This window comes from Scyliorhinus torazame, chromosome 15 (genome assembly GCF_047496885.1).
Source record: "Scyliorhinus torazame isolate Kashiwa2021f chromosome 15, sScyTor2.1, whole genome shotgun sequence".
Taxonomy (NCBI): Eukaryota; Metazoa; Chordata; class Chondrichthyes; order Carcharhiniformes; family Scyliorhinidae; genus Scyliorhinus; species Scyliorhinus torazame.
In genome coordinates this window covers 57,048,744-57,064,160 of record NC_092721.1, presented here as the reverse complement: position 1 = coordinate 57,064,160, position 15,417 = coordinate 57,048,744, and the positions used below count along the sequence as shown (strand labels likewise).

The 15,417-nt window shown below is 45.8% G+C and overlaps 1 protein-coding gene across 1 annotated transcript in view; it reads left to right on the top strand.

Moving 5' to 3' along the window:
- Positions 1-15,417, top strand: part of LOC140391302 (nectin-3-like) — a 157,340-nt gene that overhangs the window by 76,616 nt on the left and 65,307 nt on the right. Inside the window, exon 6 of the mRNA XM_072475896.1 lies at positions 12,230-12,381. Coding sequence (XP_072331997.1) covers positions 12,230-12,381 — 152 coding nt within the window. The remainder of the gene's footprint in view (positions 1-12,229; positions 12,382-15,417) is intronic.

Here is a 15,417-nt window from a genome sequence, read left to right as displayed (position 1 = left end):
GCGCTTGATAGTTACAAGGTAGCGAGGAAGGATCTAAAGAGCGAGCTAAGACGAGCAAGGAGGGGACATGAGAAGTATTTGGCAGGTAGGATCAAGGAAAACCCAAAAGCTTTCTATAGGTATGTCAGGAATAAAAGAATGACTAGGGTAAGAGTAGGGCCAGTCAAGGACAGGGATGGGAAGTTGTGTGTGGAGTCTGAAGAGATATGCGAGATACTAAATGAATATTTTTCATCAGTATTCACTCAAGAAAAAGAGAATGTTGTGGAGGAGAATGCTGAGACCCAGGCTATTAGAATAGATGGCATTGAGGTACGTAGGGAAGAGGTGTTGGCAATTCTAGACAGGCTGAAAATAGATAAGTCCCCGGGGCCCGATGGGATTTATCCTAGGATTCTCTGGGAAGCCAGGGAAGAGATTGCTGAGCCTTTGGCTTTGATTTTTATGTCATCATTGGCTACAGGAATAGTGCCAGAGGACTGGAGGATCGCAAATGTGGTTCCTTTGTTCAAGAAGGGGAGTAGAGACAACCCCGGCAACTATAGACCGGTGAGCCTCACGTCTGTTGTGGGTCAAGTCTTGGAGGGGATTATAAGAGACAAGATTTATAATCATCTAGATAGGAATAATATGATTAAGGATAGTCAGCATGGCTTTGTGAAGGGTAGGTCATGCCTCACAAGCCTTATCGAGTTCTTTGAGAAGGTGACTGAACAGGTACACGAGGGTAGAGCAGTTGATGTGGTGTATATGGATTTCAGTAAAGCGTTTGATAAGGTTCCCCACGGTAGGCTATTGCAGAAAATACGGAGGCTGGGGATTGAGGGTCATTTAGAGATGTGGATCAGAAATTGGCTAGCTGAAAGAAGACAGAGGGTGGTGGTTGATGGGAAATGTTCAGAATGGAGTTCAGTTACAAGTGGCGTACCACAAGGATCTGTTCTGGGGCCGTTGCTGTTTGTAATTTTTATAAATAACCTAGAGGAGGGCGCAGAAGGGTGGGTGAGTAAATTTGCAGACAACACTAAAGTCGGTGGTGTTGTCGACAGTGCGGAAGGATGTTGCAGGTTACAAAGGGACATAGATAAGCTGCAGAGCTGGGTTGAGAGGTGGCAAATGGAGTTTAATGTAGAGAAGTGTGAGGTGATTCACTTTGGAAGGAATAACAGGAATGCGGAATATTTGGCTAATGGTAAAATTCTTGGAAGTGTGGATGAGCAGAGGGATCTCGGTGTCCATGTACATAGATCCCTGAAAGTTGCCACCCAGATTGATAGGGTTGTGAAGAAAGCCTATGGTGTGTTGGCCTTTATTGGTAGAGGGATTGAGTTCCGGAGTCATGATGTCATGTTGCAGCTGTACAAAACTCTGGTACAGCCGCATTTGGAGTATTGCATACAGTTCCGGTCACCTCATTATAGGAAAGACGTGGGAGCTTTGGAACGGGTGCAGAGAAGATTTACCAGGATGTTGCCTGGTATGGAGGGAAAATCTTATGAGGAAAGGCTGATGGACTTGAGGTTGTTTTCGTTAGAGAGAAGAAGGTTAAGAGGAGACTTAATAGAGGCATACAAAATGATCAGGGGGTTAGATAGGGTGGACAGTGAGAGCCTTCTCCCGCGGATGGAAATGGCTAGCACGAGGGGACATAGCCTTAAACTGATGGGTAATAGATATAGGACAGAGGTCAGAGGTAGGTTCTTTACGCAAAGAGTGGTGAGGCCGTGGAATGCCCTCCCTGCAACAGTAGTGAACTCACCAACATTGAGGGCATTTAAAAGTTTATTGGATAAGCATATGGATGATAATGGCATGGTGTAGGTTAGATGGCTTTTGTTTTTTTTGACTTCCCATATCGGTGCAACATCGTGGGCCGAAGGGCCTGTTCTGCACTGTATCGTTCTATGTTCTATTCACTGTATATTGTTGCTGCTGACTTTAGCCTCAGTTTAATTGCTCTGTTCTATCACCTTTGCTCTTGAGTCGCCAGATATCTTTCTGATACCGCCACGTGGTTCAAGTCCGAGTAATGATCAATAATCCAACACACCGCTTCGTAAGAGTTAAGTCAACGCACATTTATTATATACAGTAATCAATACTCATGCATAAATTCTACTTCTAAGCTACTTCCTACAACTAACAGGCCAATACTTAACTTGGAAATGGCCCACCAGGTCAGGGAAACGAATGGCCTTTCGTTTGGGTTCTGAGTCTGCGGGATTCGAAGCTGGTACAGATCGATAGCTAGGAGCGCCTATCTCGTAGCGAGCGTTGAAGTAAGACTTAGGATTTGAGCGGCTGTTGCAGAAGGTCAGCAGAAGGGGTTGCAGAATGGTGGCAGAGAGGAGAAGGATGCAGAAGGGGTAGCAGAAGGGGCGATTTGAACTTGCACTCTATTCTTATAGTCCCCAGGGGCTTCCCGCATTTTGGGGCGGACCCTTTACCTGGTTCCAAGTGATTGGACTTTGACCCAATCACTTGGTTCGATATTCTCCAATGCTGGAGCGATTCCTTGATCGATGGGCCGTCTTGGGGTGATCGTTCACCTCCCTTTGTGTAGGCTCCTGTTGGCGCCGAAGAGTCTGGGTTGGCTTTGTGTGTCTAAATTGTTGCACATTGTTCCCGGGATTGCTCATTAGTATTCAGATGGCTGGTGTTTTGTTGTGCTGATGGCTACAGGTATCCATCTTGTCTGGCCTTCCCAGAGGTGAATACACAGTTTACCTGTAGCTGCTTGTTTTAGTCCTGTTGGCTGATTTTTCCATCAGCCTTTTCCGTTCGCCATTTTAAATCGGGGTTCGCCATTCTAAATCGGGAATTAGCCATTTTAACTGGCTACACGCCCTCCTTGTGATCCTAACGCGAAGTGTGAAGGATCACATCATTATGTTGCTTTCCATTCCCTGACCTGGGGGTGGGGGGGGGGGGGGTGCACTTCCTTCATGGCCTCTGCACTGACCATAGCTATGCAAAAAAATTTTAACTAACAATTCTAATGGCGCTATGTCAGACAGGGACATGCATTACAAAACAATAAACTGGGAACCTCTAACTTATTCTTAATATACTACACTCACTTAAACATTCCATTATCCTACCTTCCTCAATCATACAACAAAATCATAGCATTTCATACAGTCTTTCCTGGCTTGGCAGTCAAGCTCAGGATCATACAATTTTCTCATGAAAAAGTTATTTACAGTTCTTTATTTACAATAACAATTAACGCAAGTGAATGTACTTTATTATAGATCGCGGGGGTCTGGTCGTAACCGAACATACCGGGGCTCTCCTCCATTTCCGTAGATGCATAGTCTGCACGATGCAGCAGAGTATCGCCAACGCTAGTAGTGTTTCGATCACATTGGACAAGGGAGTACCAGGTTATGAACCTGGCACACCAAGATGATGTAGTGTCGCTGGTGACTGGGCTCTGGGTACTGCGGGAAAGTGAAACATTAACGGCTGGGGGTCTTGAAGTCATGGGGTTTGCGTTCACACGCAACCAAAAGTCCATAAACATTATGTTGATCCATATGAAGGAAGTCCTCATGGCTTACATAGATTACATAGATTACATAGAACATACAGTGCAGAAGGAGGCCATTCGGCCCATCGAGTCTGCACCGACCCACATTAATCCCTTACTTCCACCTTATCCCCGCAACCCAATAACCCCTCCCAACCCTTATGGACACTACGGGTAATTTAGCATGGCCAATCCACCTAACCTGCACGTCTTTGGACTGTGGGAGGAAACCGGAGCACCCGGAGGAAACCCACGCGGACACGGGGAGAACGTGCAAACTCCGCACAGACAGTGACCCAGCGGGGAATCGAACCTGGGACCCTGGCGCTGTGAAGCCACAGTGCTAATCACTTGTGCTACCGTGCTGCCCCTTTCCTTTTCTTTCTTTGTTTTCTCCGGTTCTGGAGTTCTGTAGAAACAAGCATAGTGTCTGTAACTATCTTTGTTTAATATCTTGTACGCTAGTGTGTCTGTCCTGTAGTGCCAATTACTCCCTTTATAATTGGTCACTATGTGTGACTCCCTCATTTTTTAAAAAAAAAACAAATTTTAGGAGAAGACACACTTCCCAATGATGAACCAGTGCTGATTTAGCATCCGAATGTTCCAGGATGTAAATAGCAGATGGCCGGCAACCTAAAGGTTACCTAAACAAACAAAACGTTTTGAACTGAAAAATGCCAAAATGAGGTGCGTAAGGGTAAGAGTTGGATGGAGTCCCCGGGTAGGACGGTTACCAATGCCGTATCTCTCCTACCCGAGCGTAGTTGACCAGCGGGGGAGTTCCCAGGCATGGTGGGTCTCAAGCCGTTTCTCCACTGCCTGAGCAACCGACAAGAACGGGCAAAAAATGTAGTCATCCTGGTGGGGCTGCCGTAGTGGTTCCAACGTTCGAACCAGAAGGGCAGTTACGAACGGGCGTCTGGTTGCGTAACCAGTCTCTGCAGACAAGCTCTCAGAGGTTTCTGCTGAACTGGTGAGTCTCTGTAGGCAAGTCCTCAGAGGTTTCGGCCAAATAGGCGTGGGGCAGTGAGAAAAAATTCTCCTGTCGGACATACAACATTTAACAAACTTAGAAACAACATAAAACATTCTGCAGGTTCCATCAGAAAGGACAACACTTCTCCCAAGCGGTTCCTTTAAAACATCATCTGGACACCTGAGTTCTCGGTTGTGAACAGGGTCGCAAAGGGGTTGGCGGTTTGGGAGTCAGACCCAAGGTCCTCCTCTTCTCCCAGGTGCCAAATTCTGGAGTGGATTAGGGCTGAAAGGGCTGCATGGTGTGAGTTGGGGTTGCTCTCGTTGTTGCGGGCGAGGCGGTATGAGTTGTCACGGTGCCAATAATTGGTGTCTAGTTGTGTGGGGACAAAATCGGGGTCGTCAGTGTGGTTCGGTGGTTGGTCCCTTTTTGTTTTAGTGTGGTGGACCTTGGTTTACTGAGCCTTTCCATACACTGTGTCATATTTTGTGGGATGGGGACTATCGTAACCTCTCCTGAGTTCTGTCTTTTCATGCTTTTTTGTATTCCTAAGCAGCTACGCTTCACACTGATTACTTCACCTCTTGGTTCCCTGACTTTCCCTTCCCCCCCCCCCCAATCTCTAGTTCAAAGTCCTATTGACCACCCTATTTACTCTTTTCGCCAGAACACTGGTCCCAGCTCGGTTCAGGTGGAGACCATCCCAACGATATAGGTCCCCCCTGTCCCAAAACTGATGCCAGTGTCCCATGAAAAGGAACCCCGCTTTCCCACACCACTCTTTCAGCCACGTGTTAACTTCCCTTATTCTTGCCTCCCTATGCCAATTTGCACGTGGCTCGGGCAGTAATACGGAGATTATGACCCTTGAGGACCTGTTTTTTAATTTGAATCCTAGCTCTTTATAATCTCTAAGCGGGTCCTCTTTTCTAGACTTGCCTATGTTGTTGGTACCAACATGGACCACAACAATTGGATCCTCCCCCTCCTTCTCCAGTATCCTTTCAAGCCGGTCAGGGATGTCCCGCACCCTAGCACCGGGCAGGCAACATACCATGTGGAACTCTTTATCCTGCTCCTGCAGCCCTGTTCGCCATCCACACAGGGAGCAAGTGCCTCATACCTGTTGGACAGGGTCAAGGACTGAGGCTCCTGAGTTCCTGACTGCTGGTTCCGTTTACCTGCCTGACTTGCAGTCACACCCTGCTGTCCCTGGCCACTGGCAGGATTTAAACTACTTATTCTGACAGGTGTGACTGCCTCCTGAAACACAGTGTCCAGGTAAGTCTCCCCCTCCCGGATGTGCCTCAGTGTTTGAAGCTCAGACTCCAGCTCATCAACTCTGAGCCAGAGCTCTTCGAGCAGCCAACACTTACTGCAGATGTGGTCGCTGCAGCTCGCAATGGGATCTGCCTGCTTCCACATCAAGCAGCTCAAGCACATCACCTGGCCAGCCATCACTAATTAATTAATTAGTTTAATTTAAGTTTACGAGTTTAGCTGTGTCTTTTTTTAAAAATTTGGGGCAGATTTGCTATCAACCGATCAGATCACAGCTTCCCTCTGACGTCACTTTTGGAAGAAAAAAAACTATAAAACAGGAAGTTACCGTTTTTATACTCTCAGAGACAGCTTCTCCTCCTCCAAACGGCTCCCAAAATTAGGCCCGAAGAAAGAGAGAGAACAAAACAGTCGGGAAAAAGCACCTTCTCCCACTCTTCACCGAGTTACCTCACTGCACCAAATTACCAAATTCTCACTCTGTCTGTGTCTCACTCACTCAGGCTGTGTCCCTTTGACCTGCGCATCGCTTACTAAGTGTGCTTTCTGTCTGTCTTTTTACAGACTTTAGGATGACACACACTAAAACTTCAAATAGAAGAATACAATGTGTACCTTTGTGCCCCTTAACAGGCCTCAGGTGACTGCCAGATAACTGCCTCTCAGCAATTAGGGTGGGGGCAGCTTCAGCCAATCAGACACTAATCTACACTGCACTTTTAACTGTACAACAGCACAATTAGATGAGCCACTTACCTTTCCTGGTTACCTCACTGCACCAAATTACCAAATTCTCACTGTGTCTCACTCACTCAGGCTGTGTCTCCTTGACCAGCGCAATACATTTAAGAACTTTAGATGGGAAAGGGGTAGTTTTCAAATGGGAGATATTTAAAAAACTGGGCTATCCTGCTGCCCAAGAGGATTTTTCAAGGGAAAATCAAGGGGTTTTACCTGGAAAGAGGCGATGAAGATACATTTTGAAGGGAAGGCCAATTTTCCCTCGAACATCCATGCATGCACGTCCATGACCATGCAGCTATTTGTAATATTCTGTGAATAAACATGCTGCTTGCTGCAGTAAACCCGAGTGGTGGGGACAAGAGGTGTGCATCAAAACCGAACACAAAATTGCCGGAAATTGGAGAAAAACAGGAAAAGGTAAGCTGTGATTGGAAAAGCATCCGCACAAAAGAAAGGGATGTTTGGGGGAAAAAAGTAGATTTATGTTTATATAGCACTTCTCACGATCAACAAGCTTTGCTGAAGCACTTTTGAAGCGTATTTATCACTGTAATAGGATTGGAGGATTGTGATGGTGGGGAGACAGTCTGGAAAATTTCCAGATAGCCAGTTGGCCTCTGTGGGATGAGTTGGGTCTGTGCCAGATGGAAATGATGGGGCCTACGGAGTGTTTGGTTCTCAGCTCTAGATTTGAACGAGTCTCAAGTGTGGCCGCATTTGCCAGCTCTCATTAGTCTACAGCCCAATGACCCAGAAAGGCTCACAGCATCTGAAGGCCACGAGCAGAATTGGCACGGCATATTGTGGCCAGAGAAGCAAAGGCTGTCTCGGATTAAGTTGATCAATGGATTTAGTTTCAATAAGCATGTAATGCTTTTTGACAGGCAGGTTTGCAAAGCGCATTGGGTTGTCAATAATAAATTATTACTTTCTTTATGCTCCAAGGGTTTTGATTGTCCCCAACCTTCTCGACCGTACAAAAGCCTAATTTTTCCTTTTTTTTGAGGTTCACAATACCCGTCATCATCCAAGGCTCCCTAAACTTCCCATACTTATCCTTTGATCTCTCGGGAATGTGGGGCATGATTCTGTGATCATGAGGCTGTATTGACGCCGTCGGAAACGCCGTCACATTTCTCATCGGCGTCAACACGGCCTCAGGATAAGCAATTCTGGCCCCGACAGAGGGCCAGCACGGCACTGGAGCGGTTCACGCCGCGGGGTCCACGCGTGCGCAGTGGCACCGGCACCAACGCACGCATGCGCAGTGGCTCCCTTCAACGCACCAGCCCCTACGCAACATGGCGCAGGGGCCGCGCGGAAGAAAGGAGGGCCCCCAGCCAGATAGGCCGGCCGCCGATCGATGGGCCCAGATCACGGGCCAGGCCACATCGGAGCCCCCCCCCCCCCACTCAGGGGTCGGACCCCCCCCCCGCCCCACACACACACACACACAGGCCGCCCCCCCCGACCCTTCCACGCAGAGTTCCCGCCGGCTGAGAGCAGGTGTGGATGGCACCGGCGAGACTCCGTTTTTTTTACGACGGCCACTCGGCACATCCTGGGCCGAGAATTGGCGGGGGGGGGGGCCCAGTGCCGTGCTAACCACACGAAGAATCGTGTGCCGGCGGGGTGGCGCAATTTGCGCCGGCCGCGGGGATTCTCCGGCCCGGCCCCGGGCTGAGAGAATCCCGCCCGTGACTTTCCTGAATCCTAACTCCCACATGTCCGATGTTGATTTACCATCCGTCAGCCGCATCCAATCCAAATTCTTCAATTCCTGTCTCATGTTAACGTAATTTGCCTTTCCCCAGTTTGGCACCGTAACCCTGCCTTCATCCCTATCCAAAAGTACCCTAAAACGTACGGCGTTGTGGTCACTACTCCCAAAATATTCCCCTACTGAAACCTCAACCACCTATTTAGGCTCATTGCCCAATATCAGGTCCAATACTGCCCCTTTCCTAGTTGGACTATCTACATATTGCATCAAGAAGCCTTCCTGGATACATCTTACAAACTTTGCCCCATCCAAGCCCCAAGCACTATCCCAGGCAATATAGGGTCGAAGGGTCAGTGCAGACTCGATGAGCCAAATAGCCTTCTTCTGCACTGTAGAAATTCTATAATTCTATTCTGTGGCAAAACGCAGTGTCCATTAAGTCACATCGGCAACACTGATGAAGTTCAATGCACCCAGCAGTCAAACTATAAAGTGGAAAGGTTCAAAACTTTCTAGTGAAATTCATAAGACATGAGAAATCAAGATTCACAAGGTACAAGCCTGCATGGCTGATGGAGCAAAATTAAAGCGAATGATAATTTTCAGATGTAAAACCATGCCAAACATCAGGTGTCCTGCAATGGATATGGTGGATGGCCATGACAAAATTGAAGGATAAGGAAAAAGGGAAAACTTATGTCAGAAACGAAGAGTTCAAAACTGTCGCAACCTTGGAGGAATATGGAAAGTAGAGGATGAAATTAAAAAGGAAAGGAAAGATAGGACGTTATTTTATTTGCTAGTTATTTTTCAAGATGTGAATCCAAGCATTGAGAATGTGTGAAATCGACATCCTGGTGGCCTATATAAAGAATGCAGCTTATTAGAGTGGGACAGGTTCACATTCCATATAACTGATGAGATCAAGAGATGTCTGCGAAGAAATAACACCCAAATTGCAGTTATACTGGGGGTTTAACATCAGTAGTTCAACCTTTGGATGTGTGCCTTAACAAGTCATTCAAGGGTAATGTTTGTGCTGAATGGAGGCGGTGGGTGGTTGATGGAGCAAAGGCCTTCACAAAGAGTGGAAATATGCACACTGCACACTTGATATTTTGTGTGGTTTCATTATCAAATTGTGTGATGCAAGTGCACCAAGTGTCCTCTGATCGTTCAGAAAATGCAGAAAGTCCGTTCAATAGATGGAGAGGAAAATGATTTGTTGTTGGGACAATTCAAAAAACAAAAGTGTCAAATCTGATCCAGAGTGGGATTCTCAACTCTGTAAATTATCTGTGTCAGATGCTGAAGACAATGAATTTGATGGTTTTAAAACACTTTGATTGTGGTTAAAAGTATCTTTATACAACTATACAATTAATTCCTATTCATTCAATTAAGTGTGTCACATTAATTTAATATGCATTACCAGCTTTTTCTTTCACATTTCAAAATGGCAACCATACCCACACCAGCGGTTTACATTTATGTATACGTCGATTGCTGTTCTTAGAAGGATTTCCGGAGGCTTCGATGGTCAACTTATGCATAGATCATTCTGTCTTCTGTGGAAAAAAAGTGTGAATTCAGAATTCTTGCTAAATCTTCCACCTCTGCACACATAGCTATTTTTGTCTCTAATTGACCCAACGATTTCCTTCACTATCACCTTGCTCTTCATAGAATGGAATCATAGAAAAGTTACAGCACTGAAGGAGGCCATTCGGCCCATATTATCCATGCCAGCCCGAGGACACCAGGTGCCCTTCCTAATCCCACCTTCCTGCACACAATCCATAGCCCTGCATCTTACAGCACAAACGGTAATTTTTAAATGGGTTAAATTGCAGACTCCCACTACCCTCTGTATAAAAAAAAAAAGGTCTTCCCCATATATTTACAAAATATATTTGAGTTCCTTGATTTTACTTGCTAATATGTTTTCATTACTTTTTGTTTTCCGCTTTAATTTCATCCCTGCACTTTTATACTCCTGGGTTTTCTGCAGTATTGACCACTTGGTGTGTGACACAAGTTTTCTTTTTCATATCCTACAGTGTTGTGCTCTTTGAAATTAGTGGAGTCTAAATTTTGGAGTCCCACCTTTTTTTACTTGTTGGGAACACATTTGTTCCGAACTTTCTGCCTCCTTCAATGCCTCTGTCATGCCCAGTAAAGGCATTCCATATTAATGACTTTTAAAATATGAGCTTTACTCAGTGTAGAATCTTTTGGATCTGAATATTCTTTAAAAAAGGACAGTAAATGCTGCAAAAGATGGCTGCTGAAGGTTATTTAACCTGTGTATTCAAAAATCGCCTCCCTGTCTCACAGACAAAATAATACATTCCACACTAGGAGGTGTCAACCATCCATACTGTGGCACCATCCAAAAGACTTTCCAGAATTGAATGAAACAAAAATGGAGGTTGTCTCAATCCCCTTCAGAATGAATGACTTAAAAAATAAACCAGGTTGTGGCAAATCATAACAAGACCGCCATCATATTTGGCACAGGAACTGAAAGAGGAGTCCCATGGTAAGGCAGCCATGTTTGTTCCTTTGTAACCTTCAAGTATGGTCGACAGAAAGACACAGCAGCAGCTGAAAGGACAGTAACATCTATACCTTAAGAACCGGAGATTGTCACATTGCAAGGCCTGCTCCTTTTCGGCCCACCAGTAAATAAGCAACTCACATTCTGACCTGTACAAATACCACCTCCTCGAGAGAATCCTGAAAACAACTTTGGCATGTGACTCTAGCTAACCTAAACTATGCTTCAGGAGCGCAGACTTCTTTTTCATCAGGACTAATAAGTGTTTTTCAGGACAGGGCAATCACATGAAGTATGAACTATTCCTTTTATTTATAAATTGTAAAAGCACACTGTACTCTTCAACTGTACTTTCCTTGACTGTATTTTTGTATGTGTGAGCGTGAGTACCATAGCGTTATATTTATGGGTGAGTGCAAATAAACAATCCTCTTCATTTGAACCCACAAAAAGATTTGCTGCTGGTTTTTCAAATTGTCCACACATCCAGAGGTTAAGAAACATGCTCCTCATCACTGCTCCTCATCCCATGCTCACTGATTGTGGACAGTAGGGAAGGGAACAGAGATTTCATCAGTTCTCTCTCCTCATCCGTTACACCTTCTACTGCCCTGACACTAATTTACCTTCAAATTGCTGTTTATAATACACTTATGCCAAGTCACATCTCAGCTTAGTAAATTGTCCTTTCTCAATTTCAGATTTCTACACTTGGTCTACCTTTATAGTTTTCCACACCCATGCTCACTCAAACAAAATTATGCTTACTACCATTAAAGTGCTGCCCAACTTATGCATCTTGCACCTGCCCCGCTTTATGCCCTGAAGCCCAATCCGGTACTGTTGTTGGGCTTTCTGCACATTGACTCGGAAAGTCTTCTGTATACATTTTAATGACTCTTTTATCTCTACCTTTTACACTGACTTTACCACAATAAAAGGTCCTTGAGGAAAATTTGGTTCAATGGCTAGAGAAACAGGGGAAGCAGCAGATTAAGCTGAACACATTTCCCCATCTGTTGTGAGGCATTGTTGATCCATAGAGTGTGAGTGACAGGCACTTGTTGCTGATTGGCAGCTTGTGTAGTATAACGCTATCATTTTTAAACTGCATTAGCTCTTTCTGAAATGGCTTGTTGGAAGATTTATAATTTTGATGTTTTGAAAAATATATATGCCCAATGGGGCTGGTTTCGCACACTGGGCTAAATAGCTGGCTTTTAAAGCAGACCAAGGCAGGCCAGCAGCACGGTTCAATTTCCGTACCAGCCTCCCCGAACAGGCGCCAGAATGTGGTGACTAGGGGCTTTTCACAGTAACTTCATTGAAGCCTTCTCACAACTTCATTGTGACAATAAGCGATTTTCATTTCATTTTTCATTTCATTTCATTATCTTTTTAATCATCTAGATTGGAGGAACAGTTACCAGAGGATTTGCAGATTGAAAATGATACTCTCACTTTCAACCGACCACTCAACCACAACGATTCTGGCATCTATATCTGCAATGTAGTGAACATTCACGGACGTAGGAAAAAACAAAAGATTGTTCAGATAAGAGGTATGTTTTTATGATACCTATGTTGCTTGGCCAACTTAACACCTGGTTGATCATTGAAATGTCTTTGCATCACAAACAAATCTTAATTTTTAGAAACATATCTGGAGCTAATTCATACAATTGCGCAGTAATATTCATGTTTTGTTACTTATAGCAGGGCTTCCAAACTGTGGAGATAGCAAGAAAAGTCTTTGGGACCACAAGCTCTGGGATAGCAATGGCTGCCATGAAACTTGGGTCTGATTGCTGTGTGGTTCCTTTTAATCCTCATCTTTTTTTATTGGTGCGAATGGCCAAACAGCGAGTACAGGGCCATCATGTTCCAATAAAGAAAAAGGCTGGAACCAATAATTTCAGTGAATCCTAGATAAAATTAAAGAAATGAACATAGAGAGGACGTTTTGAGTGGCCTGGGAAGCTTAAAACTAGACAAATCTCCAGGATCAGAAGAAATGTATCCCAGGCTGTTGAGTGAGGCAAGGGAGGAAATAGCAGGGATGCTGGCAATAAGTTTCAACTCCTTTCTTTAATTTAGTTAATTAACTTAAAAGATGCTGTTTGGTTTAGAAGAAGGTGAATTTTCAATCAGCTTTAAACAAAGCTTCTACTTGTAGGCACTTGCAGCTGGAGCTTGTTAATTAGTTTCTTGGATTAGGCCAGTTTTCAGAGGCGAGATTCACAGTATAAAAGTGATCCCCTCCAGTGCAGACTTTGGTTGCACTGAGTGCTGAATTTGGTGCATTTGAGTGCCATAGTGAGAGTTTGGCGACTGAGGGAGTGAGGTGAGGAGGGAGTAAGGTGCTCCTTTCATTTTGTTTCCTACATTTCCGCAAAGAGTGAGAAGGGAGCCAGGAGTTTACAGAGAGTGCAGCTGACTGGGAGCAGAGTCGGAGGGCGGAGATCCAGTTGGCCCACAGGGCAGCTATATTCTGTCAGGTAAGAGGGGATGGAGGCTAGGCCAGTTGCATGCTCCTCCTGTAGGATGTGGGTGGTGAGTGATACCACCGGTGTCCCCGCTGACTATACCTGCGGGAAGTGCACCCAACTCCAGCTCCTCAAAGACCGTGTTAGGGAACTGAAGCTGGATGAACTTCGGATCATCCGGGAGGCAGAGGGGGTGATAGAGAAGAGTTACACGGAGGTAACCATACCCAAGGTACAGGACAAGAATAGATGGGTTACAGTCGGGGGGAAAAAAAAAACAGGCAAACAGTGCAGGGATCCCTCGTGGCCGTTCCCCTTCAAAACAAGTATACCATTTTGGATGCTGTTGGGGGGGATGACCTACCGGGGGAAGGCCCTAGCGGCCAGGTCTCTGGCACGGAGTCTGGCTCTGGGGCTCCGAAGGGAAGGGGGGAGAATAGAAAAGCAATAGTTGTAGGAGATTCAATGGTTAGGGGAATAGATAGGAGATTCTGTGGTCGCGAGCGAGACTCCCGGAAGGTATGTTGCCTCCCGGGTGCCAGGGTCAGGGATGTCTTGGATCGTGTCTTCAGGATCCTTAAGGGGGAGGGGGAGCAGCCAGAAGTTGTGGTGCACATTGGTACCAAAGACGTAGGTAGGAAAAGGGGTGTGGAGGTAATAAACTAGTTTAGGGAGTTAGGCTGGAAGTTAAAAGCCAGGACAGACAGAGTTGTCATCTCTGGTTTGTTGCCGGTGCCACGTGATAGCGAGGCTAAGAATAGGGAGAGAGTGTAGCTGAACACGTGGCTGCAGGAATGGTGTAGGAGGGAGGACTTCAGGTATTTGGATAATTGGAGCGCATTCTGGGGAAGGTGGGACCTGTACAAGCAGGACGGGTTGCATCTGAACCAGAGGGGCACCAATATCCTGTGAGGGAGGTTTTCTAGTACTCTTCGGGAGGGTTTAAACTAATTTGGCAGGGGAATGGGAACCGGATTTGTAGTCCAGCAACTAAGGTAGCTGATATTCAGGATGCCAAAGCGTGTAATGAGGCAGTGGGGAAGGGAACACTGACAAAGGAGAGTACTTGCAGGCACGGAGATGGGTTGAAGTGTGTATACTTCAATGCAAGAAGCATCAGGAATAAGGTGGGTGAACTTAAGGCATGGATCGGTACTTGGGACTACGATGTGGTGGCCATCACGGAAACTTGGATAGAAGAGGGGCAGAAATGGTTGTTGGAGGTCCCTGGTTATAGATGTTTCAATAAGATTAGGGAGGGTGGTAAAAGAGGTGGGGGGGTGGCATTGTTAATCAGAGATAGTATAACAGCTGCAGAAAGGCAGTTCGAGGAGTATCAGCCTACTGAGGTAGTATGGGTTGAAGTCAGAAATGGGAAAGGAGCAGTCACCTTGTTAGGAGTTTTCTATAGGCCCCCCAATAGTAGCAGAGATGTGGAGGAACAGATTGGGAAACAGATTTTGGAAAGGTGCGGAAGTCACAGGGTAGTAGTCATGGGTGACTTTAACTTCCCGAACATTGAGTGGAAACTCTTTAGATCAAGTGGTTTGGATGGGGTGGTGTTTGTGCAGTGTGTCCAGGAAGCTTTTCTAACACAGTTTGTAGATTGTCCGACCAGAGGAGGGGCAATATTGGACTTAGTACTTGGTAATGAACCAGGGCAAGTCATAGATTTGTTAGTGGGGGAGCAGGGGCTGTTTAGCACAGGGCTAAATCGCTGGCTTTGAAAGCAGACCAAGGCAGGCCAGCAGCACGGTTCGATTCCCGTAACAGCCTCCCCGAACAGGCGCTGGAATGTGGCGACTAGGGGCTTTTCACAGTAACTTCATTGAAGCCTACTCGTGACAATAAGCGATTTTCATTTCATTTTGGAGATAGTGACCACAATTCTGTGACTTTCACTTTAGTAATGGAGAGGGATAGGTGCGTGCAACAGGGCAAGGTTTACAATTGGGGGAAGGGTAAATACGATGCTGTCAGACAAGAATTGAAGTGCATAAGTTGGGAACATAGGCTGTCAGGGAAGGACACAAGTGAAATGTGGAACTTGTTCAAGGAACAGGTACCACGTATCCTTCATATGTATGTCCCTGTCAGGCAGGGAAGAGATGC